At 42.3% G+C, this 25,940-nt stretch overlaps 3 protein-coding genes across 8 annotated transcripts in view; all 3 read right to left on the bottom strand.

Annotated features, from left to right (window-relative positions):
- Nucleotides 1-842, bottom strand: part of TPH1 (tryptophan hydroxylase 1) — a 29,945-nt gene extending 29,103 nt beyond the window's left edge. Inside the window, exons 1-2 of one of the 4 annotated variants that reach the window (XM_015864156.2) lie at nt 646-842; nt 364-477 (exon numbers count right to left, since the gene is read on the bottom strand). In XM_015864156.2, the coding sequence (XP_015719642.1) occupies nt 364-477; nt 646-759 (228 nt within the window). In that variant the 5' untranslated portion in view covers nt 760-842. Of the gene's footprint in view, nt 1-363; nt 478-555 lie in introns of all 4 variants that reach the window. The other 3 variants (XM_015864161.2, XM_015864158.2, XM_015864157.2) reach the window with 3 other exon arrangements.
- A 105-nt stretch (nt 843-947) lies between these two features.
- LOC107314689 (serum amyloid A protein-like) lies at nt 948-2,609 on the bottom strand. The gene is made up of 4 exons (XM_015864182.2): nt 2,499-2,609; nt 2,195-2,324; nt 1,361-1,499; nt 948-1,158 (listed from the first exon to the last, which is right to left on the bottom strand). The coding sequence occupies exons 2-4, from the start codon at nt 2,295-2,297 to the stop codon at nt 1,017-1,019; spliced, it is 384 nt and encodes a 127-aa protein (XP_015719668.1). The 5' UTR covers nt 2,298-2,324; nt 2,499-2,609; the 3' UTR covers nt 948-1,016.
- Nucleotides 2,610-5,893: 3,284 nt separating this feature from the next.
- Nucleotides 5,894-25,760, bottom strand: HPS5 (HPS5 biogenesis of lysosomal organelles complex 2 subunit 2). Of its 3 annotated transcripts, XM_015864153.2 has the most exons (22): nt 25,532-25,759; nt 25,017-25,127; nt 24,573-24,637; nt 23,775-23,967; nt 22,661-22,794; nt 21,174-21,389; nt 20,821-20,892; nt 20,644-20,732; nt 19,772-19,950; nt 18,934-19,092; nt 17,641-17,800; nt 15,527-15,650; nt 13,768-13,914; nt 12,939-13,013; nt 11,783-12,384; nt 10,645-10,768; nt 10,289-10,444; nt 9,692-9,811; nt 9,242-9,355; nt 8,811-8,917; nt 8,080-8,368; nt 5,894-7,652 (listed from the first exon to the last, which is right to left on the bottom strand). In XM_015864153.2, exons 1-22 carry the CDS (start codon nt 25,661-25,663, stop codon nt 7,592-7,594), a joined length of 3,429 nt encoding a protein of 1,142 aa, XP_015719639.1. In that variant the 5' UTR covers nt 25,664-25,759; the 3' UTR covers nt 5,894-7,591. The 3 variants fall into 3 exon arrangements, with proteins under 3 accessions (XP_015719639.1, XP_015719640.1, XP_015719641.1); XM_015864154.2 differs by lacking the exon at nt 10,289-10,444 and having other exon boundaries at nt 25,532-25,760; XM_015864155.2 differs by lacking the exons at nt 5,894-7,652; nt 8,811-8,917 and having other exon boundaries at nt 8,182-8,368; nt 25,532-25,760.
- Nucleotides 25,761-25,940: the final 180 nt, after the last annotated feature.

Genomic DNA, 25,940 nt, shown 5'->3' with positions numbered 1-25,940 from the left:
GAATTAGCCCCGCTGCTGCCAGCTGAGCCAATACACAATGAGGAACACCTGCAGGGCAGCTCAGACAAACCACAGCAGCATGGGGCCCAGCAGCCAGGACCGACAGAATGCTTCTCCATATCGGTGCTGGGTTCAGAAGCGCACAAAGCACTGGCTCCATCTGAAGAGAGCAATGAGTCTCCTCCATGCCAGGCACCACACCTGCTCTGCTCGGAGACTCCAAGGATGCTGCCAGCCGGACCAGAGAGGCGCTACCACCTGGAACACCTTCAGCCCGCGCCTCTCCTCAACTCTTTCCACGAGACTTTAGATCGATAAAACTCAGCAGCGGTAACGCGGCATTCGTCTGAACCCAGCTCCTACCTCATCCATGGACATGTCCCACACCTTGCAGATATCGTTCTCCATCTCTTCGTCCAGTTCCGTCTGAATCCCCTCGGGGTTCCCACTGGGCTCGGACTTCTCGGGGCTGATAAGCTGGAAGGGGGAATAGAGGGATGGTAAACGATGTGAGCTACGACTTAGAACCGCCACGCAGCCCGACCAGCGGCCTACCCCGCAGTCACAGCGGGACGAAGGCTCCCGCTCAGGACGGCGGCCTTCAGCCGGGCCCGGTCACGGCCCGCCCCGCCCCACCGCCCGCACCTCGATGAGGCGGGTGAGGATGCTGAAGAGCCAGTGCTTGCTGTACACCGTGCTGCCCACCGCGTCGCCCTCCTCCTCCGCCTCACTGGAGGGCGGCGATGGGTTGCGATCCATGGCGCCGGGCCCCGCCGCCTTACCGGTAACAACGAGGCGGCGGACAGAGCGGCGCCTGCGCTCACTGCGCCCCACAGCGCCCTCTGCCGGTCGGCCCCGAGGCCTCGCTCACCCCCCGGCCGCCCAGCGGGACCCCCCACCCCCCGGTTGCCGCGATGCCCAGAAATCCGACACAAATAGAGCAGATGGCGGCGAGTCCTGACAAGCAGTATTTTTATTGGGCCACACAAGGGAGGGGGAACGGGAACAGAGAGACTTCAGTATTTGCTGGGAAGGCCTTTGGGCCTGTAGCGGTTGGGATCGCCGCCGCTCCTGCCCCACGCGTTGGCCTCCTGGTCGAGCCGGGTGTCCTCCGCTCCTCTGCCGCTCACCCCGCTCTGCCAGCCCTCACGGGCGTCGCTGCAACGAGAGGCGACCTGAGCCGGCACCCCGAGCACTGCGCCGTGCCGCCCCCAACCTCCCCTAACACCGCTGCTGCTGCATCTTCCCCTCCTCTCCATTCCCCTTCTGGACGCAAAGCTTAATACGCGTCAAGAAGGATTTCACTCGGACCGGAACGCCCGGGTCCCTGTTAATTCCCTGTTAACAAGATGAATAATACCTGATCACTTTGGCTATCCAAGCACCGCCGGGTCCTCTCCGGGCGGCGTCGTAATTGCCACGAGCGTGGAAATACTTGTCGGCACCGATGTAGTTTGCCTCGCGCATGTCCCGGTATGCTCTCCACATATCCCGTGCGCCTGAACAGAGCACACAGAGCTGAGATTAAATCTGATATCCCGCTCAGCACCATTTCAGCCAGATGCCCATGGCTGCTGCTGGGCCAGAAAGCCCCTATGTCCCAAGGGCTCCGCAGAGAAACAACTCTTATCAACCTCTACTAAAGTAGGGAAGCTTAGCAAAGCAGCAGCAAAGGGGCTCCTTGAGGAGAACTTCACGGAGCCATGGAGGCTTTGCCTGGCTGCGATGCTTCAGGGGCTGGAGGAGTTGTCTCAAAGCAAGCTGGCAGTGACACTTTAGATCCATAGCGTGCACTACAGATGGTACCAGCTTCATTTTGAGACTTCAGCAGTAGAGGGTTTGTGCACCCAATTTGTCCACAAAAAGCTCTCTGTGAGCATGTGCCTATTCCTGCAATTCCTGTGCCTTGTTTGGCTGCAGGGGTGTCCCCAAGCTTGAGCCCAGGCCTGTCATATTCTTCATGCTGCTCTTGGAAAGACCCAAGGAACACAAAGACACTTGACCAAATGGGCCTCTCAATGGGAGTCACCAACTGGAAGGACCTGCAGAGGCTGATCAAGGTCCTCTCCCAGCAGCAGAGACCAAGAGGCTCCATAATGCAGAGCTGCAGAACCCCTTGACTGGAGGACTATATGTAGCCTATGCTCAGGGATTGGGTCCTGAGAGAAAGACCAGTGGAGATGGAACAACTTACCTCCAGCTGCATCCCTGACAAACTTGAAACCACTGGAGAATGGGTTGTCAGCACTTGCATATAGAACAACAGAGAGCAACACGAAGCAGATACAGAGCTTCATGGTTCTCTGCCCAAGCCTGACACAGAGCTGTAAGAAAATGAGAGAGGTTAGCAGTTCTAGAGCATCTCTTAGAGATTTCTGACCTAACACTCATCACACCCATAGCTGCACCCAGGCAGCTGCAGGAACACTCATGCAACCACCCCAGAGCTTATGGCCTGCCCAAGACCCCAGCATAGAAAAGTTCAGAGAATCACTCACCACTGCAGAAAGGCAAAGCCAGGAGGCCAGGTGGAAGTGAAGCCTGTCCTGTGTGCTTTCAGAGAGGGTATTTATAAGGGATTAAAACCCCAGAAAAGAGGAAATTGAAAGGGACACCCAGGGCTGGGAATTTCCCAGTACCACCCCACTTTCAACAGAGAATTGCAATAAGTGCCCATACCCTGGCTGAAAGTTCATGAATCCTGTTACACAATGTTTTGTAAAGTAAACAGTGCTGTGTTTTCCACAAGAAATGTGCTCCTCATAGCAAGCAGATTGAGAAACTTCCACAAAGACTGAAGTTTTTGAAACGTTGTGGCTGACTTCAGTTTTCTGGCTCTTGTGCTAGTATGAGCTCAGAGAAATAGCTGCCTGATCATCTGCCTTCATCATCTCGGAGAAGTACAAGATGGGTCTGTGCCTTTGTACAAGCATACAAGTGTTTATATGGCCAGGTTTCGGTAGTAGAGGGCTGTAGGGATGGCTTCTGTGATCAGCTGCCCCATGTCAGATCAAAGCCAGCTCCAACTGCTCCAAAAGGAACCTGAGCCATTTTGGAGCAGTGCTCGAAGAGCTGCAGCCTGTGGGAGACCCACGCAGGGTCTGTTTGGGAAGGATGGCATCCTCTGGGACAGATCCCACATTGGAGCAGGGACAAAGAACAATGCAGAGGAGCAGCAGAGATAAAGTGTTATGGATTGGCCATAGACCCTGCTCTCCCGTGCAGCGCAGAGGGAGTAGGGAGGAGAGGGTTGGGGGTAAGGTGATTTTCGTTTGCTTTTAGTTCTCGCTGCTCTAGTTTGCTAGCAGAAGGCAATAAATTACATTAGTCTCCCTTACACTGAGTCTGTTTTCCCTGTGACACTGGCTGCTAAGTGAGCTCCCTGTCCTTATCTCAACCCAGGAGCTTTTTTCATATTTCTTCTGTCTTTCTGAGGATGCAGAACAAAGGAGCAGTAGAGTGGCCATTAACCAGCCAATGCATGAAACCACAACAGGGAATGGTCATTTGCATTATCAGAAATGCTGCAGGAACTGCTAGGTGTTGGGGTGACAAGATGGATCCCAAAGATGACAGAACTTAACTCCACTGCATACACCTATATCCTTACTGGCAAGATAGTGCACGCTCATGCAGCCACAGGGAAGGTGTAAATAGTTCATTTATTCTTTTGCTTGCTCCCACAGACTCCTCTTAAGGAGCATAAAGCCATTCTGCTTCCAGAGTGGCTCAGTGGAGTCCCAGCAGGATAAAGGAAGGAGAGTAATGCAGTAACAGATGTTTTAATGAAAGGGGAATTCAAATCCATACAGCCAAATCTCTGCTCAATTTTAAGATTACCATATTAACCATCAAAGCCTTGTTAGTGCGGTTCACATCTGGAGTACCTGATATTCCTCCTCTTGCATTTGTACCAAAAAGTACAAAAAGTGCTTGGTGCCTGCTTGCCCTGTTCAATAGCCAACATGATTCCACTGCAGAAGGCTCTGGACAGAACATGCAGAATGCCTCCCTCCCTTTATGTGGTCTCATACACGATCTAACAACTAACAACTACAGTTTCCTTAAATGTCGTGCAGGGCAAGTATGTGTAGTTGTCCCATTCACAGTTCTCTCTCATAGTAAGAGGCCAGAGCTCAAGTGTTGGAGCATGAGGTAAAAGAGGTTCATTATCAGCCTGAGCTAATGAAACACAAACTATCTTAGACACCTCTGACTCCAAAGAAAACCTTTAACTTAAAGGAGTGAGAGACACTTACCAGAGACAGGCCTGGAGCAGAAGGACAAATAACCTCTGAGTAGAAAAACTTGAGATGAGGAGAATCTCTATCACAATGCAGCAGAAAGGAAAACTTTGCAAAAGCCACAAGGCAGACAAAATCTTGCCCATGCCACCCATGAACCTGACACCTAACACACATCTTAGTTGCCATAGGGACCAGAATGTTGTTTTATTACAATTCTGTTTGCATCCTACAACTTAAACTCCTTCCAGCACTATCAGCTCAAGTTCCTTCTCTGCTGGCTGCAAGCAGCCCAGTCTGTCTTGTCTTCAGTTTTAATTTAAATTAAGTCGCAACAGGAAAGTGATTCCTTTGAACCTGGATAGAACTCAGCAAAACATACGTCATTGCACACAGGGACCTGGAAGGTGCCCACAGAGCTGATCTAAGGAACTTTCTGGAGCACAGAAGGCATTTCTGGGCTTTCAGACCTGGTCTCATAGTTCACATTCTCATCAAACCACTGCTTCCTGAAAATGACACAAACATGAGGGTAACAGCAACAAGACAGGCACTGGCATGGAACTTTAGACTGTGAACTGCTTATTCTTGACTCTGCCTGGAAAGCACTGTTTTCCCAACTCCTCTGAGCCTGCTTTCCCAGTCTCAGCCCTTGGCCCATAGAAGGAAGCTGCAGCCAACAACTGCTACTTTTGCACAAAGATGTGAGCAAGCTGCCAATGAGAGGGAAGAAGGGTGGAATGTTCCTGCCTGCATACTAAGTACATTTAACCTCCATAAGGGCCCCTCCAAGACTTTCTTCTGACTTTGCATGATATGATACAGTTAAGATAAAAGCACATTTTGCAAGCTGGCCTTTAATTTTAAATATCTGTAAATGCAGTCATTTTGCAATCTAGGCATTTCACAATCTAAGTCATTAAGCCTCTGACTGGGAAATGGAAGGTGAATTCCCAGCCCAGGCACAGCAGTAAATGCTGTTTTCCTATACTGCAGGAGATAAGGCGACTTTGTCTTAGCTTACCCAAACAAAAATACACTTGTTTTGGTAATGCTGCTCTAAGCAATATTTGCTAGCATTGGTGTCAGGCTTGCAGAACAATTGCAAATTTCCGAGTTTTGTAAGACACAGATTGCACATACAAATGCTTATTCTTAAACAGAACCATCAAAAAACCTACTAGTAAATGAATTTTAACAGTGAAGTTGTGTTTTGAGGCAAGTCAAGGACTTCTACTTAAAGCTGCTCTATGCAAAGCTCCCTTTATTCATTTCTGCTTCAGGGTCCTGCTACCAAGAGTTAGCAAAACAGGAGAGGAACCACAGCCCATCTGCTTCAGTGCAGGCAGGCTCACACCATGGGTGCTTCATGCTTGACTGGCTGATGAGAGCTGGTAGATGGGATCCCTCAGGAAGCTTTCTGATGATGGCACTGTGCCGTGTAACTGAATTCTAGACATGAAACTATTTCACATCACACTTCCTTCACGATTAACTTTCCTAAGAATAAACTCTTACAATTTATTGACAAGTTAATTGTCTGATTGTCACTTCAGACATCAGATGTTAACAAATGCTTCCCATTATGTCAGCTGCACAACTACTCCAACGCAAAGATTAAGAAAAAAAACCAAACCAAACCAAAAAGCTTTGAATGTAAAGTTATGATTTATTGCTAAAAAAAAAAGGAAAAAAAGTTCCACCCCAGCTCTGACCAGTGGTTACTCAAGTGTACAAAAACCTCACAGAAGCAAAAGAGATTGTTATGTGTACAGTGCACACAGAACAAATGAAGAATACAGTTAAACCCAGAAACAGGGCAGCCACATTGTTATTAATTCAGCAAACTTCCCTATTAAGGGCAGCAACAGCACTCAGCTTGATGCACTGCAAGAAACAGTTAAGCCACTGAGGTAGTAGCACATTCACTTGGCAGGTAAGAGAACAGGCACAAACATTCCCTATTTAACCTCCCTACACTGCAAAGTGCCTGGGTTCTATTCCAAATATGAGGGTGTGGTGTGCTTCTGATAGAAGGATTTGGGCTGTTTCCAGCATCAAAACAGAACTGAAAACTTTAAATTTTCTTTTTTAGAAGTACTTACTTAGGATTTTTCCACATGCCACGCTATTAAGAGACGAAAGCCTGCTACTAATTCTCTATCTGTAGCTTCATTTCCTCTAAGGAAATAACAAACTCCTCACAACAGTCTTTCCTGCAATTGAGATGGAAAAGTCATACCGTACCTATCAGAAGTCTGAAAGCTGTATTGTTACAGCCTTATCTTGACTAAAATAAAAGTAACATTTCCCAACAGTACAAGTGCTGCAAATATACCTAAGATTATTTCTAGATCTTCAAAAGGAAATATTTTGAAGTCATTTATTGACATTATGGGATTCGAAGGATTAGAATTTAGTTCTAATGCACGCATTAATTTATTGTTTAATTGAGCTCTGCAAACAGCTGCTGACTCAACACTGCAACTTCCTGCTGAACAGGTGAGAAAGTGATAGAGAGAAGGGCCCGAATCGGTGACCTACACCAAAATCTGTTCAAACATGCATTTAGTGTGGAAACCATGTTCATACAAACCAGAGTTCTGTAGATGTGAAATTAAACCCAGGTGATTTTATAAGTCTTCATATCCATATTCTAGCTGATATTCAAAAGACTTCCTTGCTTGATGGCATCAACTGAACAATAAACATTCAGGGTTTGTTTTTTTCTTCCCCCAGGGTTAAAATAAGGCGAGGTCTTCTTGCTTTCTAAAGGTCAAAATGCACTGGGGATTATTGTGGTCCTGAGGTATAAGCACTGCTGAAACCTACAGTCATATTTTGCAAACAGACAGGGGCAACTTAGAAATATCTTACAGTCCAATAGTGAATGAATTTAAGTGCTATCAATCGGTATTATTATCCATTCATATAAACATCAACACCGTTCACAGGAAAACGAGAAATGACACACTTAGATGTATCTCAGGAATAGCTTCTCATGTTTGCAAACAACCAACCAGTTTCATACACCAGAACCTGATTTTGGGGGATTCATATTCTTAACACTTAAGTTGTGCAGACTCAGAAAATACATTTTAATCTTGGAAATTCACCAGCTCAGTTCTGAGATAGACACTGGATTGTGTTAAGTTCCAGAGTGCAAAATTCATCTCCAAAGGAGTGAGGAAGAACTGTGAATGACTCCCAGTCAGACACCTGCCAGACAGACACTGGCTCAATACAGCGAAATCTTTGGAGTGAAGCTCACTTCTTTAAGAGCCTGTGAGTTTCAGAGGCACTTTAACATACAATTATTACAGTTCCCAAAGCTTTTCCAGCCATCTCTATGCTTGCTGAGACCACAAGAATCGGTCACACTTGTCCAACATGGACTGAATCAGGGCTCTGCAACAAAAGCAAAGGGAAAGTTAAACAGGATAAAAAAAACAACAACCTAACAACAGAAAGAACGATGCTTCTGCTTTTTAAAGCAAAGTTTATCAGAAATGCGATTACATTTCCGAGGTGACAGCAACATGCAACATGCATGCCTTCTCTAAAGACAAGCTGCAGGGCTCAGCAAGACAGACATCTTCAGAGAACCTTCCTCATTTATATCTTCTTACTTCCCCTCTTTTTTGCCCCTTTTAAGGTGCCCATATTGCACAACACACAGTTCTTAAGTGAAAAAGCCTTCAGCTGAGTTTAAAATTCAATAATTTAATTCAGGAGTGAAGTACTTTAAAAAATCTTTTTGTTAACTACAAAGTTTGAAGCACAAAGATCTAAAATAAATGGCATGCACATATCTTCCACTGACACATCATCTTACCTTTGCCTTTTCTCAGCAATTTTCAGTATCTCGCAGACACTAGTAAATCTTTCAGACAATTCTTGCATCAAGCCACACTCTTGTAGTAGAGGCAAGGCACGATTTGGGCCAATGGCCTTGGATAATAAAAGAGCTACGTTTTCCACAGTGATGCAATTTGGCCAGCTGGGGCTACCACTGTTGTTGACAGCATCCCCATTCTGTGGGCCATCGTTGTGCAAAGCACTGCTATGATTTTGTGCAAGATGAAGAAGAAACTTCCATTCTTCTGTGGTCTCTGGAATTGAACCTAGATGCAAAATGAGTTTGTTAACATTATTTGCAAAGCATGGTTTGTTACAAACCTACTGTTTTAAACGTGTCCGTACTTTAAAAGGACATAAGCTATTCTGTTTTCTCTTTGGAGATGTAATAAAATCAGCATTATCAGTAAAGAAAATTTTACCTTGACTGTGTAAAAACTCACTGCTGAATTACAAGCTAAGTTCTGCAGTGCTTCACTATATAAGGCTCTTTTGAGTTAAAAAGCAAATAATCATTTTGCCCATCCTTAACAGCATACCAGCCATTTATGTTTTTCAGACCTGCTGCAATACACTCAGCTAATGGAACGGTTTCCAAAACACTCATTACAAAAAAACCCCAAACAGTTGTGACAAATGTAATCAGTAAAGACTGAGGGCAGTTGTAATGCTGCAGAAAAACATTCATATTACTTAAGATTCACTAACCATCTTCTTCATTCAACAGGCTCAAATCATCCAAATGAGCAATATTAGTAAAGGCTTCTATTCTTCTATCCAGCTCCAGGCAGAGAAAAAGATATCCAGGCCAAAACCTTAAATAGGAGAGTAAAGATTTCCAGGAATCACATATTCAGCCTAAACTGAAGCCAACAATAGTAAAACACTCACTTACAGCATCAGTCAAAATGGAAGCAACTGAATGTCCTGAATGTATGAAGCAATACCACCCATTGCAGTATATACAGGCAATACCAGCAATCCAAAATGGGTACCTAATACATCAAACTGGGCTCTTAAAATTCATCCTTGAAAGAGGAAACACTTTTCAATGAAACACATTTGTGGAAGGAGCATACAGGTGGCTTTCATTTGTATCTTTTTAGGGTCAGAGTATAAGTATGAAGTTTTCATCTCACCCATGTGATTTACAAACATCAGCCATCTTCTCTTTCATAACAAAATCAGCTGGGAGTTTAATCAAAAGCAGAATGAGTTGGCTGTATCCCCATGTAAACAAATGCGACCGTGGCCTAGAAGATAAGAAGATCTGTTTTCTTATGCATTCATGTTTTCTTTAAAAACGTATGCTTTCTCTATGAAAAAAAATAAAAATAAAAAATCAGATGCAGCACTTGAGAGAAGGGAAACAGGAGACACAGCACCTCACTGTGTTTCAGTAAGAGCAGTCACTCCGTAAAGCATTATGGACAAAGTATTTTAATCCTTTTGTTACTTGTGCTCAACTCTGCAATATACAAAATGCCTCAAGGATTCACTGACATCACAACCGTCATTTAGAACTTAAGCCAAAAGCCCAGAGACCAGCTTTCTGCTGCACTCAGAACCTTGGGCAAATCCTCACTCACCTGGGATTTCCTTCTGCATCTACAGTGTTTGCTCTTTGTGGTGCATCATGAGAAACTGCCAAGCACAACCAATCCAGTCGTACTGATTCTGGTTGCAGAAGAGATCTAAGGAGAGATGACCTAGAAAACAAAGCATATAGGAAAAGTCCAATTGCTAAGTATGCTGGCTATATAGAGACATGAAAAAAAGTTGCATGTGGACAAAAAGACCACCATGATATAAAATGAAATATGGAAAAATCTAGAATGTTTTCTGTTTTTAGGAAGTGAGAGGAACCACAGGAAAACAAGTTGATGGGTTGCTGGTTGCATTCCCCTCCCACACACAGTTTTTTCCCCCATTATTATATGCTTTCTGGCCTCAGTAGACTGAACTGCAGGCACACGAACAAACCCATTCTATTCAAAGCATTATTCACAAAAGTTCTGTCAAAACTAGCACCTTAGCTAACAAAACCCAGTTTGAGAAAGCAACTAAATCTGGCAGAATGAAGAGGCATCTAAGGAACACCAAAGATACAGAAATAGTTGAAAACAAACGAACAAAAACCCCACAGCTAGATGACAAAAGATAAAGAGATTCTGCATTCCCTTTACCTTGTATCCTCTGGCACTGACTTCAAAAGGCTATCTAAGTATGCTAAAAAGTGAGCTGGATTATTCCTGCAAAGCTGCTTGATATCAGAAGGCACAATGGAAGGGTAGAACTTGACCAAGGGCCGAAGAGCCATTTCCCCAAATTTTTCATAAAGTCTACAGAGAAAGAGAAAAACAATCCATTTTCAGTGCCAAACAACAACATTATCTATTTGCAAAGATATCTTTCGAATGCAAGATAGCACTGAAAGGTGATCTTCTTAAAAAAGATTCCCAGAATGCTTCACAAAATGTGAAGTGGAAAGCTCTCAGTTAACAGCATGAGCACGAAGGATAAGGAAGAGTTAGCTACAAACCTTTGAGCATGTACCAGCAACAGAGGGCTATCATCCCAGGGCCCCAAGTCATGCAGCTGTTTCAGTATTTTCAACATATCTTCATTTTCCATCGCCAAAGTCATTGGACTGTGACACGTTAGCTCTGAAATACATTAGTGCACATATTACAGGCAATGTCTTTTGCCTTAACACACACAGCTGCTGTTAAGTGTAGGAACCAAAGTTATTGCTGCCTTCACAGAACAGTAGCTAACAGCAGTAATAAATTAACTGTTTGGTCACTTACGTCACTGAAAGCAGAGCTTAACACGAATCTGAATTGTGATCAAATGTGGGTATTAGTCTACAGACACAAGTCCCACTGAGGACAAACTAGGAACATATACATTACTTTTATCTCTAAGGCACTCACAAATATACAAATGTTGAACTAATTCACAGAAGCAGATACTAACCAAAGGTTGTATTCCTTGACTAATCTTTGCTAGTTTCAAATCAATGCTAAGACTACTTCACTCTTAAAAGAAAACACAAGAAAGCACCTGAATACAGATTACAGGCATAGTTCTGTTTTTCAGCATAATCAGGAAGCGTTAATGAGACTAAAGAATTTTTGCAGGAAAAAAAAGAAGTTTGAGGCGATAAGCCATTCATTTGCATAGAACCATTCAGTTTTGTTTCACATTGATGACATTACTCTACAAGCCATATCTTCAATGGCCACTGCAAACACTGAAGCCTTATCTCCTACCTTTTGCTTATTACCATTTATGTTTGATTCCAATTACATTATTCTGCTAGTTGAAGAATAAACCCTTTGTTTTAAATAGAGCTGTTCTGAAATTATCACAGTATTTAACCAACAAACTCCATCTAAATTAAAGGTTCAAAAGTAGTTTCTGTGGAACTGCAAAGAAAAGGCAGGAACAGACTCTCCTAGGAGCCAACAGATTTTATACTTCCAGGGAAAAAAACACACACACAACCCCAAAACAGAACAAAACCTTCCATCCACCAATCAACCCTCCCCTCCCTGTATCACACTGTATCCACAGAAGGAGAATCCGCAGACACATTTTTGAGCTTTTTTCCCCCTATTTCCTCCCAAACAAAATCTTGCTCTGAGTTTACTAGTAATAAAACCTTCATTAGTTACCTTTCAATCCTGTAATGTATGTTTCCCATACGTTAGGGCAGCTTGCATACATGGTTATAATACACTGCTTTAGTCTTTTTAAATCCAAAAGGAAGAAGTAGCTTTGTATAAATCTACAAGCAAAGGTCCACAAAGCTGCTGGGGGCAGGCTTTGATCAGAGCCATCCTCTGCATCACCATTTCCACATGAAAATACACGCAGTTCAAAACACAGCGTTGTCAGCTCAACCAGATCTTTGTGAACATCTGGTTCTAGGTCACATGGAGGAGAAACTTGAAAGTAGCCATCCAATAGTCCCTTGGAATCAGTACTACTTTCATGTATGGTTTGGTTTTCACAGGTTTCATCTTTGTTTTCAGTGCAGTCTTCCTCCACACAACCTGGTTCTTTGCCTACTAGATCTCCACCATTTGGATTTCCTTGCAGGTTTTCCTCCAGGACTTCCCTCTGTTCTTCGGCACGTACAGCTTTACTCTTCTGAACAGAGGAAGCAAAATGCTCTTTGCTGCCAAATTTTTCTTCCAGAAAGACAAGCCACTCCTGTAAAACCCTCTTCATACACTGTGGTTCCAACAAACACAGGGGATCCTGGAGTTTGGCTCTGTAGAAGAGAAAGCTGCTAAGTTGCTTGACAGCTGTAAGAGGTCACAAGTGAAATACTATGTGCTTTGTGTAACTCTTAAGTATACACTCCAAAACCTGACTTACAGCCAGTTGCTATTCTTGTGGTTCCGACTGAATCGGACAGAATTTAAACTAATCACAGCATGCATGTTTGATGTTAGTATATCATTACTACTTCCCCAAGCTTTCTTTTGGAATTGATTTTTGTTTGTTTTCATGGTTCTGGTTTTTTTTTTTGGTTTTTGTTTGTTTGTTTGTTTGTTTCCTCCCCCCCCCCCAATGCTTGTTTCCATTTTGATTTTTGGTTTGCATGTAGTTAGGATATAGTTACTTCAGTGTTACCCTTCTGTCCTAAGCAAGCTTACAGCATTCTGATTGGTTTTAAACAGAGAAAACAAATCATTAGCTAAAATAAAAACCTTATAGGTAACACCAGAAGACGTTCACAACATTACTCTTTCATACAGAACTAACAAGTCATTTTCCTACTGAAACCCAACGTATCTAGACATTAAATTTTTCTTAGCTTACATAGCTTTTGCTGTTGCAGCCTTAAGATCTCTTAGATGATCCTCCTCTGGAAGCTGGTGGTTCTGCAGCTCTGATCTAGAAAACCACAGTAGTTTAAGTCATAAATGAAATACATATAATTAACATGAGGATTTTCCTCAGATTTGTCAAGAGATGACATTGATCCCATTATTAAAAAAATAAAACATTTATTTCTAAAGAAGCTCAGTAGGAATTATCAACATACCGGACATCAAGAACAACAGCTAATAACACTTCTATGGCCTCTACTGTAACTTCTGTTCTAACTACAGTTGATTTCTGATGATGCTACATAAAAACATAATTGTGTCACCATATGAAAGTTTGCATAAATTAGCAAACCACTCGAATATGAAGCAACTTAGTCATGTACTATTAAATTAAATAATTTATTTAATAATTTATTTAATAATTAAATTAAATAAGGTAGGTACTTTATAGCTACAATTAAGTTTTGAAAGACAAGAAAGTATTTACTCTCTGCTCAGGAAAGAGAAGATAAACTGCCAGACTTGTATCCATACCTATGATGGGCACCACAGATCCACTATTAAGTGTTCCTGAATACACTGCATTCTTGCTTGTGAGCAATCACAGCTCTATGGAGACTGCACACTCCAACATCCAGACTCACTCACTGACTGAATCAGATAAGGAGTCAAGGAGAATCAGTGAAACCCACTGGAGTAATGACAGCAGCTGGAAACAGCAAGATCCCCATTCTGCTCAAAGGGGAGGTTTTCTTTAGATTTGATCCTCAGAACATCCAGCAAATACAATTGCTAAGAAAATGAGATTTTGCACTTACTCCCTTTCTTCCTGTGGAGATGCTACCAGATTAACAGACACCTCCTGCTGCTGCTCATCATCCTTTGCCTCTTGTTTCCCTCTGCTATCAGGACTCACGTGAAGTGTGCCGATCTTTTCAGTAGTTTTGCGTACAAAGCTGGAAACACTAAAAGAAAGAAGTTCAAACACTTGAAACTGAAGGTTCACACCTGAAAGAATCAAACAATTTCTTTCCAATCAAAGCATAATTTCAGAAATCTTTATTGCCTGAAGAAGTCTTGGAAGAAAAAAAAAAAAAAAGATCAAAAATCACTGAAAAACTGCTCAGAATTCATACTTCATTTGTAATTCCACATTTAAGACTCAGAGGGGTTTGCTGCTTGAAGAACAGGACCACATACCAACATCAAGCACTTAGATTGTAACATATATCTGTATACCAACAGACACAGATTAGCTACATTTCACTGTGGAGCTGGTAAATCACCATTAGGAGATTGTGGTCCTCTGGTGGTGAGAAATGGTTTTACAGTACTCAAACTTATTTCTTCAGATTATAAAGCTCATTAAAAATATCCTTTTCAAGCTGTCAGTTCCTACCCATTCAGAAATCTCAACAAGAATACAGAAACTCGATATTTCTACCACTTTCACAAAGGAAACCTTGTCACCAAGAGCTGAACAGAGAACTCAGTATTTTGCCTTCTGACTAGCTTAGGACATCAAAGACAAAGAACAAGAACCAATCCAAACCTTTAACTTGCTCACCAGAAAATGTGACATCTTTTATCATACAAAAAAATAGCAAAGTTAAATGTTTCTGCAGGAGAGAGAAAGGATTGAAACAACAGACTGGACTTCAAATGTATATGAAGAATTACAGGGAAACTGTAAAATATGACAGAACATAGCTGGTACTTGAAAATTCAGTTCCAAATATTATCAGTAATTGCTTGCACTTGAACTCTTAAGAAGCACTTCTGGTTTTGAAAGAATTCAAAGCAGGCTGAGATCTCCTTACTACTGATATCTGCTACAGTCTCTTGTTGCACTATACAATTCATGGACCTTGTAATCGAAGGAGAAGTCTGCAATTTCTCAGCCCATTATTATGGACCAGAAACATTTTGAGTGAGAAACATACAAGCTTGAAAATAAATATTTAAGTTATGTATCTAACACCTTCTGCTTTCTATCTTATAATGAGTTTTAAAAGCAGTTTGATTGCGACACAAAAACAGACACAGTAAGCTACCATTATTCCACAAACACCTGGGAAATTAACTAGATTTACTGAAAGGTGTGTGAGAGGAGGAAGATGGCAGACTACACAGCATATTTTATAAGTGTGTTCTGACAATATCTAGCATCAATTACATATTTTAACTTCCGCCCACAACAGCCTGGAGGAAGCTGCCTCTGATTCCTCAGAAATTCAAGTTCCAGAAAAGCTAAATTTCAAAACAGCATTTAGTAAATCTGTTTCAGGTGCAAATCATAAACATGGTTTACGAGACAATATTAGACATTTTTAGATATTTAGAAATCTAAAGGTCAAAATCTGAGCTCTCTTGAAACTTACTGTAGTTCTTCACAAATTAAAGCTTCCTCTTGACACTGATTAAGTAGCTGAGCAAACTGGGCAGCATCCCAAGCATTTCATATCAGATCCTACATTTTTACAGAACAGAATACAAACTATACCAGACAATGCTACAAATTCGGAGGACAGAAAAGGGAAAGATGTAATGGATGAGTGAACGTCCTGCAAGTTTTACCTTTCTTTGACAGCTTGGAGAGAGACGAGAGGAGATGGGGAACGAAATGATAAAGGAATACTGAATGGGAGAAATGTGTCACTCCGGTCAGCCTCTATCGTCACAGATGCATGAGATGCGTTGTCTAACAAATGGAATTGAAACAAAGAAACATGAATAAATGAAACAGTGAAACAAACAAGTTTCTAATTCCTAACTAAATAAACAGTATAAGATACTTTCATCCTTTTTAGCTTTCAGGTGATGACTCCAAGGAGACAAAAATGCTACATAGACTCAACAAATGTTTCATTACTGACTTCGAACCTTGCAGGTCTGCTTTGTTAATCGTCTTTTGGCCCTACAGCAAGGCGAGTAATGATCACAACTGCCTGAAAAACCATCTTCGAAAAATACTTACAGTTCATTTAGAGGACAAAAAAAAAAAAAAAAAAAATAATCGATTTAATGCACCAGTAGTTATTTAAGCAGTTAGGAAAAGTGCGATATGTATCAATTCACATTATCCTATCTCCTAGAAGCTGAATAATGTATGAACATAAACACCATGAAACATGGATATGGTATAATAAAATCACTCCTCTATCTGAAGGGATTTCAAGACATAACTCAAGACTGACTTTTGATAAGAACCACAGGAAATACAGAACCACTGGCTATTTCCCCTTCATTCTTAAACACCTATTAGTACCTACAGTGCGTTTTGATTAGTTGTCTGTTACAAGCTGCATATTTAAGTGATTAAAATTAAGGAGAAAAAAAAGAACACCTTTGCAACAGTCAGAACTACCTGCACTGTTGAGAAGACACGGCTATACTGTTACAGAAATTCCATCAGAATTCACCACCTCTCTAGAGAGCATCTAAAGATCATAACTGATCGTGCCTAAAAGGAAATCAATAATCTAAAAGCTTATGATATCTTACATAAATGTGACCAGGGAAACCAGCATCAGTGCAGCAAGAAAACAGAGTTATTTATTAAGTCTACCTCTCTTAAATATCAAATGAAGGATGTTACTTCAAGGAGCACCCAGAACCTTTCTACCCTGAAATCATCACTACATTTGCTATCACTTGTTGAACAGACAGAACAATTTTAACTCTTAATGTTCAAAAACTATAACTCCTCATTTTAGAATTTTAATGTTAGAAATCATAGGCTGCCTGGATATTTTCTCACTAATTTTCATGGTGATGAAGGTTAAAAGAAGGCCAATGAAAAGGCTAAAAATATCACATAATCCAGTCAGTAGGAAAACGTCACTGACAAACAGAGACGTAAAAATCCCTATTCTCCCCATATCCACCATTGTTTTTCCTCCAGCAAAGCACTCAAACTGTTCGAGGGAGACAACTCTGTAACAGCTGAGGGCAGACTTTACTGGAATGCCTCTCCACCCCACCCTGATAATCATTCCAGGTTTCTTTGTCTCCTCCCAGTCTCAACCAGAGAAGAGAATATATGTTGTCTCACTCAATCTTTCAAACAGTGACAGATATTTGATAAGAAATGAAAACAAGCTCCCTGAATAGTCTAAATGTTAGTCATTAACAATTATATAACTCCCATAACAACCTACATGTATCTAACAGGCAATCCCCTTCATAAAAGAAATCCTGTAAGAAAGCTAATAACATTCCTGTCCTAAGCCTACAGCTAACCCCTGAAGAAAAACCCAGAGACAAGATTAACGAATTATTTCCTGGAGCTGAAATTACTGGAAAGACAGGGACAGCAAACAAATCTCATCTAAAGCTCAATCAACATCTTCATAGTCAGCCACGATAATCTAGCATTCATGCTGTATTGCACATAAAGGCAGAAAAAAAAAAATGGTGTGAAAGCTAGCCTGGGAAATGCTTTCTGTGCATTTTGTTTTCTTTCTCTCTTTTGTTTGCCTTTACAGTTTTCCATTCTGTGTAACCAACACTCCAATGTTTCAAGGAGCTTCACTGGAAGGAGGGATAACTGATTGTTCCCACTGATTGAATCAGAAGATTAATGGATGGCTAGATAGAGGAAAGTAAAAGCATAGAGCAAAACATTAGAACTCCCACAGAATACATAAGCACTGCATATGAAGAACATATTTGCATTAAAAAAATATTACCAAGTTCCACCTGTTCATCCTCCTGGTGTGCATGAAATTCTTTAAGCCTCTCATCTTCTGAGAAGGTTTGACTGTGGAGAGAACATGAATCGTCATCTGACTGACTGCCCCTTCGGCTAATAACACGGTATATGCCGGAGTCCAACACACTGAAACTTTCCTGTCAGACAAAAGAAGAGTTGAATGTTTTTTGAGTTGTACTTCCTTGTTAAACATGCTTCAATTAAAAACACAGTCTCCACATAAACACCCTCACAGCACTTTATAATTCCCTATCTGGGAAAGCCGTATGTAATATCATTCTTCTGACATATCCAGAATGAATAAGGAAATACATACTGCTAAGTGTGCAAGTCCAGAGACTTTACAAAGATGTAAATGTTGCAAACGCTCTTAGGAAAGTTGGCTGTAGAACAACTAGTGTATTTTGTATAAGACTACGAGATAAAACCATCTTGGCTTTTGTGTCATGCACACAAGTGTCCATATTCTTTTTAATATTTAACCATGCCCAGGTAGCACAACTACGGAGGCTCTAACACTGCTTCCAGGACATACATACATCCTTTGGCTTGCATCCAGTCTATGTAATTTCACTTTCTCATTTGCTAATGGCAAAAAACAAAAAATAAACAAAAAAAACACACCCAACTTGTTTACCCTTTACATTACTGTTTTTTAAGCTCCACTTCTGAAACACTCCAAGTGTTTAAGAACACTCATTAATACAACTCATGTTGTATTAATTTCGGAATATATCCCTTTTCTTGAAAAGCTTCTGGGAAACCAAGTCAATACCAAGAAGATAAACGTACAAGAAAATGTTAAAGAAAATCAAGTGTATTTCTCTGTAGACCTTTCTGCTTCAGCTTCATGGAGTCAGACAATTTTATTTTAAAACAGAGCTAGGGTAGTTCTCTATGTTCACATACACCACTTTCACCAGAGGAGACTACAGTTACAATTACAACAGTTACAATTACAATCGAGATGACCTTCAATGAGACACCATAAAATACAAAATTCAGCTGTAGAGAAAGCCTTCTTTGTATCAATCTTTGTTCACATCTAAGCCAGTAGTCATATGAAAAGACGGTAGGAATACAAGAGCTTAAAGAAGGCAAGTAGTATTCCATACCTCTCTATGCCAATTAACTTCAGAAAGCAGCATTATTGTGTACAGTAGATGTGGTAAAATTGAAAGGCTCATCTTCAAAGTGAGCAATGAGATGGCTGTAAAGCCATGAAGATAAAGCTTATGGGTAAAGTTTTGAGCACTCCCAATGCACTTACATGAGATGAAATGCTGCTCCTCCTACTGCTGCTCGCAGAGTCTAGAGGTTCCAACTTTAAGATGAGTTCTTCCAGATGTGAGATGAGATCCTGCTGGGCTGAGGCATCCAACTGAGACTTCAGGTGCTCCAACTTTTCTAGAGGTAAATTTTTTCTTGCCTGAAAATACACAGTAAAGCAGAAGCATTATTTTTTCTGATGTCCACTTAAAAAAAAAATAATAGTAATAATCAAAAAGGCACTATATACACAGGCTCATTTTCATGCTAGAAGTATAACATCCAGCAGACTTTCTAAAGATTCCACAGAATCACAGAATGACCTGGGTTGGAAGGGACCTCAAGGATCATGTAGTTCCAACCCCCTGCCTGGCAGGGCCACCAAACTTCCACAATTTGATCAGGTTGCCCAAGGCCCCATCCAACCTGGTCTTGAACACCTCCAAGGACGGGGCATCCACAACCTCCCTGGGCAGCCTGTTCCAGGGCCTAACCACTCTGCTAGTGAAGAACTTCCCCCTAACATCCAACCTAAATCTTCCCTCTTTCAACTTAAATCCATTTCCCCTTGTCCTGCCATTATCAGCCCTTTCAAAGAGTTTACAGCTCCACGTCTTTCTTGTGCTGAGGGCTCCATACCTGGACACAATACTCCAGATGGGGCCTCACAGAGTAAAGAGTGAGAATCACTTCCCTTTCCCTGCTGGCCACCCCTCTCCTGATGGAGCCCAGGATATTGTTTGCCTTCCAAAAATACGAACTTCAGAACTTAACGGAAGAGAGGGACAGGAAACAGAGTGAAGTTACACTGCATACTTAGCAAAGTGGTATTTACTCACCCTGCAGGAAATAACCGAATTCTGGAAGAGACAACAGACCCTAGCAGCAAGAGTCCAGAACCCTCTTCTCATCAGGCGCTCTACGCAGCGGTCCACCAGCAGAAGGGAAAAGCGTGCAACTTTTCCATTTGTATGCAGACAAAACAACTCATTCTTGTGAACTGCTATATCCTGAATATCTGCAAAACCAGATGCACAAAAGCATTTAAGAATCTGAAACTGTCAGCCAGGATTCCCTTTTATTCCTGGAGGAAGCTGAAAACCTATTTCCCACCTGACCCCATGCAACAGCCTAATACACTGCAGCACAAGTGGTGGGAGGAAAAACACCACAGAGTGCTACACCAGCATTTAACAGCTACAAAGCACAGATACCAAAACTTTCCTGAGCTGCATGGATGCTATTTAGTTTTCTTTCACCTCTGAAGAAGAATGAATAAAGTCTGATAAACACGAGAGAAATGAGACATCTTTAGCTTTGAAAAAAAGAACAAGAACATTTGCTAGGAGAAAGAAAACTCTGACCTTTCAGATTATCCTCCTTCAGAGGAGGCCTAAGAATAAACAGAAATGAGGAAAAACTACTGCAAATGTGGCTATTACTTTGTAGCATTTAATTACTGTACTGTAAGGTATGCTTACAGTGTGTTTTGGTCCTCCTAAGTACAGAGGAAAGGGTTGGATGGAAGGGGTAGGGAGAAGGCTACTATTCAAGGATGTAGCTGACAGATGACAAGAAAATGAGTTTTCTAATAAATGTTCTGCAATCCAGCTGCAGAAACAGAGTTCAAAAAGGTTCTGTGTTAAACAAGGACTTCAGAAGTGGCAAGTGTAAGAGATTATATTACAGAGCTAGGATTCTTAAAGTTTACCTTTTACTTCACTCCACAGCAAGACTTGAACACTTTGTGGAATAAAGATATAAATGCCTCTTTCTGTCCAGGTCAAAACATAATGCTCACTGCAAGCAAAGCAGATGTTACCCAGGCAAAAGTTAACTGTGGTAATAAACTATTTATCAACAGGAAACCATGCTGAAAAATACTCACGTCAAATATAGTAGCTTGGGGAAAGATAAAGATTGCGCAGAGCAGATGGAAGTAGCATAATGAGGATCTGTCCTATAAAGAAAAATCATTGTGTGTTACAAGGCCTAACTACAACAGCACCACATTCATAATATAATAGCCTCAGCTCTTTAAACCCAAAGCTGGTTTAAACTGTTGCAGTTACACAGACAACTACAGAACCAAAGCTTTGGAATTTTTAATTTAGTTATCAACTTCCATTATTAGAGCAGAACATAGTAATATGGCAGCTAGGATTAACTTCTGAATGCACTGGGAGTTCTCAGTGAGCCTAGAAGCCCCAAGCTGCTTTATCACCAATACACACACATTACCTGAGAGTAACAACAGGGAGAGGTGGAGATGAGAGCAGCTGCTTGAACTGATGCGTGCTCTGCACTTCCCCATCGAAGTTCACCTCCCACATCCTCGAGCCAGGCCGGGCACAGTATATCAACGGCTGCTGATTCCCAGTGTTTTTTCCAGCAGGGAAGAAACATGCTCCAAATTCTCCATCTCTCTCTTTGTTACCAATTTTCCAAAACTTCTCTCTTTTGGAGAAAACACATTTGTTAAGGCTGCATTATAAAGGCTCTCATTAATCTCGTCTTACTTTTGAAAAACAAAAGAATGAAAATTTGATTACTGAATTGTTCTGTTGATTTTAGCTATTTTTTTTTAATTCTGCAATGAATACAGTGAAGTCTGCATTAAGTTTATAAAAGACCAGATGCAGAAATAGTTATTAATTCATAATAAGTGCTCAGATCATGAGCTTCTTTTTCTTCCACAAATGCCAAAGACAACTTCTGTGGTCAATCCATTTGAATTTAGTCATAGCAACAAGGGGAAGTTCCTGTTAATGGCAGAAAGCAAATGTAGCTCTGAGAAAGGCAAGAGGGAGGATGTGTGGCACCAGCCAGACAACCTCAGCTACATCCCTGCGAATGCAGCATTACAAATGATCCCAGAAATCATTTCCAGGCATGGGAAAAATAAGCACAGAGTTACGAAAGAGAAATCATGCTAACAGCCTTTTGCAAAAGAACGACTGCATTGTTACATCAGGGGAAACCAGGCATCTATCTTGACCTCAGGAGGGCTTCTGACACTGACTTCCACAACATCTTCACAAGAGAAGCTAAGGAAACATGGGCTAGATAAACAGCTCCAGCTGGTTGCAGAGCAATTTTGTAGGGGTCATGGTGGACAAGCTCAGTACAAGCCAGCAATGCTCAGCACTGCTCACACATATTTGGGGGTGCTCAGGTCAATTCTGGGCTCCTCAGTACAGGAGAGCCTTGAACATACTGGAGCAAGTCCAGCTTAGGGATACAAAGATGATGATGAGATTACAGCACCCACCACCTGAGAAGAGGCTGAGAGCTGGGCCCGCTCAGCCTGCAATAGGAAAGTTGATGGAAGCATGAACGTCTTATCTGGTCTTACCCAAGTGTGAGGGGCATACCGAAGTGTAGCAAGCAGAGCCAGGCTGTTATAGGTGGTGTCCAGACACCACACAACAAGAGGACAAGAGGAAACAGGCAGAGACTGAAATATAGGAAATGCCATTTTAACATAAGAAAAACCTCTGATGTTGTGAGTGGTGAACCATGAGCAAAGGCTGCCCTGAAAACTTGTGGAGCCTCCACTCCTGAAGATGTTCAAAACCTCATGACATACAGACTCATGCAATCTGTTCTACTAAACTATGCTTTAAGCAGGGAAGTGAAAGTAAATCATCTCCAGAAGCTCCTCCCAACTGTAGCAATTCTGCGTGACTCTGGAGATTTCACTATTTTACAAAGAAAACATAACTTACCTCTCAGTATCACATAAATAAGTGCGTGTAAGTGAAGATATGAGCAATCTTCCATCCAAATAATCCAGCTGAACAACCCGAGAATCTACAGTGGTTATAATCTGAACAGGAAACATCACAAAAGTAGCAGCAGCCTATGATTAAAAAAAAAAAAGAAAGAAAAGCATCAGTTTAGTACAAAGACTATTTGAAGTTAGAATTGCGGAATTCAGAAAAGGCTCATGTATACTACGAATAGAAAGCACAAGACAAAGTGAGTCAGTGCAGTTCCTCTCTTCTCTCCCTTTAAAGAACAAGGTTTTAATCACTCAGAGACATCTGAGTTCAAATTTTCTTCCCAAGACCATTACTGAAGTCTTAAGAAAAAAAAGATCATCTTATCCCATTGCATCCTGATATTTCTTTATAAAAAGAGCATGGCTTTTGTAACGCTGAGAGGGTTCTTTATTCCTCTGTAAGCTTTGTGTGCTCGTCAATTGTCTCAGTTCTGCCCATGGGTACTTTCAGCTAACAGTCTTAAATAGACATCTGAGGGATTGCTGAATGCAAACCAAACCAAAACATCTTCCATCAGATTTTGGCAATTTATATCAACATGCACACTTTTTTTTTAATTACCCTGCACACTCTGTTATACAAGTCCCCCAGTCTGCACGGGTAGCAGAACAAAGTCATAGACAGTGTTCTCATTCATAAGAAACTACTGGGAGCTGCTCTCCCATTTTCTAGTGGACTGTCTCCACATCTGACATGTCATCTTGTCATCTTTGTTAAGAAAGAACCGATTTCTTGCCTGAACAAACTGTATTACATGTAAGACTCAGCAGTCTTAACAGGCACAACCATTATATTGCTCTATCCTGCCTGAAGGGAATTCTACAAGACCGCGCTCTACCTTGATCATAGTATATGCATTTAAGACACACTGTGGATTTGCTCAAATCTCTGAAGGCTGGACAAACAAGTCATCACTTCTACTGTTGCCTCAAGAGACTGTTTCTCATCCCAGCAGACAAAGCTACCACAAGTTTTCCTCCATTCTATGTCACTTAAAAGAACTCACCCACCTCCCTCAGGAACCTCTCAATCTCTAACAAAGTAAGCGATATTTTACCTTCCCCTGTTTGGATGTGTTAATTTTGATGGCTGATACTTTCCCCACGTGATCTCCTACAAAAACACGCAGGGCGGCTGTATCCCAACACAGAGCTGTAACTTTTCTGCCCTTATGCTCAGAGGAAACATAAATCCGTTCTGGCTTCCCACGACGTTCCTGATTCAGCTCCCACACCACCACGAGACCCTGGCTGCAAAATTTAAAAGAAAACACAAGCTGAGAATGAGCCTTGTAGGGGCATTCAGCATATTATCAATGATAAAAATGCTTTATACCCATAATACCTATACAAACCTATACAAATAATATACCTATACAAAATCTATACAACCTCAAAGCTGGCTGCATTAGAGGCTGCATGCTCTCAAGAACTTTAATATCCTTCCTCATGCCACTCAGCAGCAGCAGCGCTGGTTGGTTACTCTTTCACTGACTGGTATTGCCAACAAGGATGCTAAGCTTGAAGAAAAATGAGTATTCACATTTTAAACAATGTAAATGGTATCAGCTATAAATTTCACTGTGATAAGCCAATAAAGATCTTCCTTCCAATGCTGAATGGCCTCAGGAGAACATTTATCAACATAACTTTACATGTATTAGTTCTCAGATAGATGTTTCATTACAGAAATACAACTTACTAAAATAATTACTCTAGAGATTTATTCTGTTGAGGCATCTACCAGTTAATTCCCTACCTTGCCCCCTCTCCCCTCAAGCTCTCAATAGACATCAATCTGAAACTTAGAAGTTACTTCATAACATTGAGCCAACATTCAGGTTTATATTGCTCACCTAGTGGCAACAGCAACATAGTCTTCATCGTGTAAACAACATGCGACTCGGGAAATGGCACCCTCCTGAAAGCAAATACAGCAGGGAGTGCAAATAAGTGATGCTCTTGTACTACCTCCACCAGGCCATAACTTTTATCTCTATGAAATAACACAGATTAGTCTGTGTGGTACAGATGCTTTTGTGTGTTTGGATTTTGTCCGCACACACTGAGCAGCCCAAAGCATGACTGGATCAAGAGAACCAATCACATCTGCCAATGTGGAAACCACCTTTATCAAATCCCTCGCACACTGTTACACTGCAGCTCAGCGCCACAGACTGCTTGATCACAATGCAGCTGTATGAAATCTGACCTCATTCAGACAGCTCAACAAACTGAAAGCACACTTCCCCCAGGCCTGTTTTCCCTGGCTGATTCTCTGCAGGACGTTATCCCCATACCTTATGGGTAAGGAAGAGCCTCTGCTTCCAGCCATCCTTCTGGATAAGGTTCAGCCCTCCTCCTGAGGTGCCGAGCACCAGCCACTTCCTCGACACGGTGATGCATGTGCACTGCAAGGGAAAAGGACACAGAGGAGAACCTGAGCACGAGCTGAAAGCGGCACCTTTAGTTTCTATTATAGTTGTGTTTTTAAGGAGTCCCCCACACACCAGCTTTGCAGGCTGCTCGTGGAATGCTGTCAGCACAGCCAACAGGGAATTAAAATAGCGTTCTTAAAGATTGAACTGAACCACAAAAGACAGGAATGATCTTTAGTCATGTTTTTCACCCTACGAGGACGTGACAAAACACACACGGAGCTCGGTTCTGCTTTCGCTTCCTCATCTCCCGTAGCGCCCAATACAAGGGAGCACCCACACACCGAGAGCAATAACGCTCGGAGCTTAATTAAAACAGCCCACGTCAGGAAACTACGCGAGTTCATCAGACCTTAAAGCGCTCTACCGTCACACACCTTCAGCCGGGCAGAGTCCAGGCGCAGCGCGGCCAGCAGCGGGTCTAAGCTCTCCAACTCCGCCAGCACGTGGCTGTAGGACTCCGGCACAGCCGCAGGTATCGCCGCATTCCCGGCCGGCCCCGACTCCATGCTACGAGCGGACACGGCCCCCAACGGCACCGGCTCCTCTTACGGCGCTACAGCCACCGCCCGCGGCACGTGACCCGCGGTGGGACGGGGCGGGGCGGGGCGGGGCGGGGCGAGCGGCGCGTGTCCCCCGCCCGCTGCGGCCGGAAGGAGCCGCGGCCGGAAGCTGCGTCACGCGCGCCCGCCTGGCCCGGCCACGTGACGCCCCCTCCCGCCGCGGGCCGATGCCGATGCCGAGGGGAGGCCCCTCCCCCGCAGCGCGGCGCCGCCGACCCGGGAG

Source organism: Coturnix japonica, chromosome 5 (assembly GCF_001577835.2).
Source record: "Coturnix japonica isolate 7356 chromosome 5, Coturnix japonica 2.1, whole genome shotgun sequence".
Lineage (NCBI taxonomy): Eukaryota > Metazoa > Chordata > Aves > Galliformes > Phasianidae > Coturnix > Coturnix japonica.
This window is presented reverse-complemented; position numbering and strand designations above follow the sequence as displayed.